The 6,000-nt window shown below is 43.7% G+C and overlaps 1 protein-coding gene across 1 annotated transcript in view; it reads left to right on the top strand.

Moving 5' to 3' along the window:
- Positions 1 to 4,784, top strand: part of LOC146634530 (protein NLRC3-like) — an 80,005-nt gene extending 75,221 nt beyond the window's left edge. Inside the window, exons 4-6 of the mRNA XM_085377456.1 lie at positions 2,161 to 2,239; positions 2,640 to 2,868; positions 3,010 to 4,784. Coding sequence (XP_085233582.1) covers positions 2,161 to 2,239; positions 2,640 to 2,868; positions 3,010 to 4,784 — 2,083 coding nt within the window. The remainder of the gene's footprint in view (positions 1 to 2,160; positions 2,240 to 2,639; positions 2,869 to 3,009) is intronic.
- Positions 4,785 to 6,000: the final 1,216 nt, after the last annotated feature.

Raw genomic sequence — 6,000 nt, forward strand, 5'->3', positions numbered from 1 at the left:
CTATAAAAGAGTTAATATCAAAATGAACTCTAGTTATGAGTTACATTTTACTCTTTATGGTAGTAGAAATTTTACTCCATGAGAGTTTAGTTTTAACTCCTATAAAGAGTTGAAAAATCAACTCCCAGAAAAGAGTTACTCTAACTCTGCACTAGAGTTTATTCGATGGTCACGCATGTACACTCAAATGTAGTTAATCTGAACTCCCAGAGAGTTTATTCCAAAGACCAGAATTTGCTGTGTAGAGATAGTGTCTGTCTCCTGAATCCAAACTGGAAGCTGGTTCCACAGAAGAGGGGCCTGAAAACTGAAGGCTCTGCCTCCCATTCTACTTTTAAATACTCTAGGAACAACAAGTAGGCCTGCAGAGCGAGAGCGAAGTGCTCTAATAGGGTGATATGGTACTACAAGGTCATTAAGATAAGATGGGGCCTGATTATTTAAGACCTTGAATGTGAGGAGCAGGGTTTTGAATTCTGGATTTAACAGAAAGCCAATGAAGGGAAGCCAAAACAGGAGAAATCTGCTCTCTCTTTCTAGTCCCTGTCAGGACTCTTGCTGCAGCATTTTGGATCAGCTGAAGGCTTTTCAGGGAGTTTTTTGGACTTCCTGATAATAATGAATTACAGTCGTCCAGCCTGGAAGTAATAAATGCATGAACTAGTTTTTCAGCGTCACTCTGAGACAGGATATTTCTAACTTTAGAGATGTTGCACAAATGGAAGAACGCAGTCTTACATATTTGTTTAATATGTGCGTTGAAGGACATGTCCTGGTCAAAAATGACTCCAAGGTTCCTCACCGCGTTACTGGAGGCCACACTGCCCCTCTGATTGTCTCCCCAACTACTCTTTCAAGGATTGTCAGGTTGGAGATCGGCCTATAATTAGCTAAGACAGCTGGGTCTAGAGATGCTTTTTAAGTAAAGGTTTAACTACAGCCAGCTAGGGATGGGTACCGTTTAGATTTGAAAACCTGCTAAATCAGAATCAGTTGCTGATGATGGCTTTTTTCTTTTACATTAATCACGTATAATCTTAACTCAAAGTGAACATAGACTTGATTGAAGTAACTCAGATCAGCCAATTCAAAATTCTAATTCAATCAACTCTGAGTTCATGGCTAGACTCAGTTTGTTGGCCCTGCACCTTAAAACTATTCCCTGTTTGTCCCTCATGTTTTTTGGATATTGTTTTCACATCTTATGTCACGGCTAGCGGGGCGAGCCATGTTGAATTTAATAAAGGACCCAAGATGCCGACACTGCTGTGAAGTGAGTGACCTTTATTGAAACGGTGAAGTGCAGTGGAGATGGCCTGTGCAGAAGCTAAAATAACCTCTACTGAAAAACTAAAAAACTAACCTGAAACCTTAAACGGAGACACGGGGAGACAACACAGACGAACCAGCAACAAGCAGGAGAAAACAAAGGGCTCATATACACAAAAGAGCCATCAGGGAATGAGAAAAGGGAGACACAGCAGGATTAATTGGACATAACCAGACAAGGGGAAGCAAAAGTATACACACTAACATAGGACATGACAAAATAAAACAGGAAGTGAACACAGAGACACAATACTAACACAGTACAGAGGGAACACAGAAACCAAAACCTCAGAACTAGAAAATCTTAATCAGAATGAAATTGTAACAAAAGACAAGAACAATCAAAACAAAACTACTGAGTCCACAGACTCAGGACATACATCGGCTCAAACTGTGGTCATCAATATTTTGTACTTGTAAATCAGACTGTGTAGCTTTGAACTGAGATTTGTAACAAATTGTAATGTAAAAAATGTAAGAAACATTAGAACTACTTTTGCTGACACAAAGTTTGGCGAGCACTGCAAGTTGTCACTTTAAACCAGTCACTGATATAAAGAGAGCACCTTGTTCCAGGGCATCTGAGCATGGAGGGAAAGCTTTATGCAGGAGATGGTAAGAGCTGTTTGGACTAAAGAAACTGAGCAGAAAACTACAGACATCTGGAAACTGAGTTGTTAATTCTCAGTGGGATCAGCAGGACTAGCAAAGCTTCACCATGACAGTCATCTGATTGACTGAACCCATCCAAACATCACTTCATGGACCTTAAGCTTGTGTCTGTGTGTGGACAGACATAACATGAGCTAATTATACATTACTACTCCACAGAGTGGACCAGGAGAGAGCAGAGGTTTCCACTGGTCAGTCTGCACAGCAACATCAAACACACCTGGACTCTGTGGTTATGGTTTGTAGTACTACGTTTACATTTGTTCTTTTCAGTCACCTCTATGCTGCACTTTGTGGACCAGAGGATTGTCAGTGTGTCCAACATAAATCAGAGTTTGGGCTCCATGATTTCAGTCAGATTGGGGTGACTGTAGCTCAGGAGGTGAGCAGGTCAGCTACTAGTCAGAAGGTTTGTGAATCAAACCCTGGCTGGCAAATGTACTGGGTAACGTACTAAACCCAAGCTGCCCTCTGATGCATCCATCAGAGTGTGAACGAAAGTATTTAAGCATAGAACAATGTGCTTGGTTGAATGAGGCATGTTGTATAAACTGCTTTGTGTGCACAGAGTATCAAAGAGAGCTATATAAGAACCAGTCCATTTACCACTGGGTAATTCATATAGTCTTCTTTTCCAGCGGCTGGAGGACAACATCACCATGTTTGTGAAGAACGAGCTGAAGAAGATCCAGAAGGTTCTGAGTCCAGATCACCCAGAAACTTTAAAGAGCCAGATGGAGGATGAGGAGATGTTTGAAGGTGAGGATGAAGATGAAAGAAAGAGCTGCAGAGAAGCATTTCTGAAGATCACACTCCACTTCTTGAGGAGACTTAAGCAGCATGAGATGGCTGACCATCTGCAGAGCAGTAAGAGAATTTCTCTAAAGACTGAATATTGATCTTTCCTAATAGCTCAAGAAATGGACCAATAGACATTCATCCTTTCAGGGTACTGAAAGGCTATGATATTTATTGTATAATATTTGTTTCTGAATTTCTTACCTTCAGAAATATTTGCTCCACTCTGTAAACGTGAACTTAAAGCCCAACTGAAGAAGAAGTTCCAGTGTGTGTTTGAGGGGATCGCTAAAGCAGGAAGCCCAACCCTCCTGAATCAGATCTACACAGAGCTCTACATCACAGAGGGAGGGACTGCAGAGGTCAATGAGGAACATGAGGTCAGACAGATTGAAACAGCATCCAGGAAACCAGACAGACCAGAAACAACAATCAGACAAGAAGACATCTTTAAAGCCTCACCTGGAAGAGACGAACCAATCAGAACAGTGCTGACAAAGGGCGTGGCTGGCATTGGGAAAACAGTCTTAACACAGAAATACAGCCTGGACTGGGCTGAAGACAAAGCCAACCAGGACATCCAGTTCATATTTCCATTCACTTTCAGAGAGCTGAATGTGCTGAAAGAGGAAAAGTTCAGCTTGGTGGAACTTGTTCATCACTTCTTTAATCAAACTAACGAATCAGGAATCTGCAGGCTTGAAGACTTCCAGGTTGTGTTCATACTTGATGGTCTGGATGAGTGTCGACTTAATTTGGACTTCAACAAAACTAAAATCCTGACTGAAACCAGAAAGTCCACCTCATTGGATGAGCTGCTGACAAACCTCATCAGAGGGAACCTGCTCCCTTCTGCTCGCCTTTGGATAACAACACGACCTGCAGCAGCCAATCAGATCCCTCCTCAGTGTGTCGACATGGTGACAGAGGTCAGAGGGTTCACTGACCCACAGAAGGAGGAGTACTTCAGGAAGAGATTCAGAGATGAGGAGCAGGCCAGCAGGATCATCTCCCACATCAAGAAAGCTCGAAGCCTCCACATCATGTGTCACATCCCAGTCTTCTGCTGGATCACTGCTACAGTTCTGGAGGATGTGCTGGAAACCAGAGAGGGAGGAGAGCTGCCCAACACCCTGACTGAGATGTACATCCACTTCCTGGTGGTTCAGGCCAAAGTCAAGAGGATCAAATATGATGGAGGAGCTGAGACAGATCCACACTGGAGTCCAGAGAGCAGGAAGATGATTGAGTCACTGGGAAAACTGGCTTTTGATCAGCTGCAGAAAGGAAACCTGATCTTCTATGAACCAGACCTGACAGAGTGTGGCATCGATATCGGAGGAGCCTCAGTGTACTCAGGAGTGTTCACACAGATCTTTAAAGAGGAGAAACAACTGTACCAGAACAAGGTGTTCTCCTTTGTTCATCTCAGTGTTCAGGAGTTTCTGGCTGCTCTTCATGTCCACCTGACCTTCATCAACTCTGGACTCAATCTGCTGGAAGAGCAACAAACAAGCTCTCAGACAGAGAAATACTTCTACCAGTGTGCTGTGGACAAGGCCTTACAGAGCCCCAATGGACACCTGGACTTGTTCCTTCGTTTTCTCTTGGGTCTGAAGACTAATCAAACTCGTTTGCAAGGCCTGATGACACAAACAGGAAGTAGCTCACAGACCAATCAAGAAGCAGTTCAGTACATCAAGGAGAAGCTCAGTGAGAATCTGTCTGCAGAGAAAAGCATCAATCTGTTTCACTGTCTGAATGAACAGAATGATCGTTCTCTAGTGGAGGAGATCCAACAGTCCCTGAGTTCAGGACGTCTCTCCACAGATAAACTGTCTCCTGCTCAGTGGTCAGCTCTGGTCTTCATCTTACTGTCATCAGAAAAAGATCTGGATGTGTTTGACCTGAAGAAATACTCTGCTTCAGAGGAGGCTCTTCTGAGGCTGCTGCCAGTGGTCAAAGTCTCTAAAAAAGTTCTGTAAGTTATAAAGTTTTTATTATTTAATTTCAGAATCAGAATCAGAATCAGAATCAGAATACTTTATTGATCCCTGGGGGAAATTATTTTTTGTTACAGTGCTCCATTTTAAACCAACATTAAGACAAGACAGACAATACGCTAACTAAGAATAGTACAATATATACATATATATACATACATACATACATACATAAGTCACTTATAAATAAATATTTGGAAAAGAAACATGTGTAGTTGTAGCAGCAAACAGTGTGTTAAGTGGATGCGTTGTACAGGGAGATGGCCACAGGCAGGAATGATTTCCTGTGTCGTTCAGTGGTGCTTTTCGGTAATCTCAGTCTCTCACTGAACGAGCTCCTGTGACTGACCAACATGTCATGGAGTGGGTGGGAGGTGTTATCCAACATTGTCTTTATCTTGGACAGCATCCGCCTCTCCGACACCACCTTGAGGGAGTCCAGCTCCATCCCCACAACATTGCTGGCCTTACGGATCAGTTTATTAAGTCTGTTGGCATCTGCGACCCTCAGCCTGCTCCCCCAGCATGCAACAGCATAGAGGATCGCACTGGCCACCACAGACTCATAGAAAATCCTCAGCATTTTCTGGCAGATGTTGAAGGACCTCAGTCGCCTCAAAAAATAGAGACGACTCTGGCCCTTCCTGTAAAGTGCTGTGGTGTTTTTAGCCCAGTCCAGTTTATTGTCAATGTGTACTCCAAGGTATTTATAGTCCTCCACAATGTCAACACTGACCCCCTGGATTGAAACAGGGGTCAAGTGTTTCCTGGTCTTCCTGAAGTCCACGATCAGTTCCTTGGTCTTTGCCACGTTGAGCTGCAGATGATTCTGCTCACACCACGTGACAAAGGAGTCGACCACAGCCCGGTACTCTGTCTCATCATCCCTGCTGATGCATCCAACCACCGCAGAGTCATCAGAAAACTTCTGAAGATGGCAGGTCTCTGTGCAGTGGCTGAAGTCTGTGGTGTAGAGGGTGAAGAGGAAGGGGGAGAGGACAGTCCCCTGTGGTGCCCCTGTGTTGCTAATCACCTTGTCAGACACACACTGTGGGAGACGTACATATTGTGGTCTTCCTGTCAGGTAATCAACAATCCAGGACACCAGAGAAGCATCCACCTGCATCGCTGCTAACTTATCACCCAGGAGGGTCGGCCTGATGGTGTTGAAAGCACTGGAAAAGTCAAAAAACATGAC

Source organism: Diplotaxodon limnothrissa, linkage group LG3, assembly GCF_057381915.1.
Source record: "Diplotaxodon limnothrissa isolate DT_005_m linkage group LG3, D_limnothrissa_male_GT1.1, whole genome shotgun sequence".
Taxonomy (NCBI): domain Eukaryota; kingdom Metazoa; phylum Chordata; class Actinopteri; order Cichliformes; family Cichlidae; genus Diplotaxodon; species Diplotaxodon limnothrissa.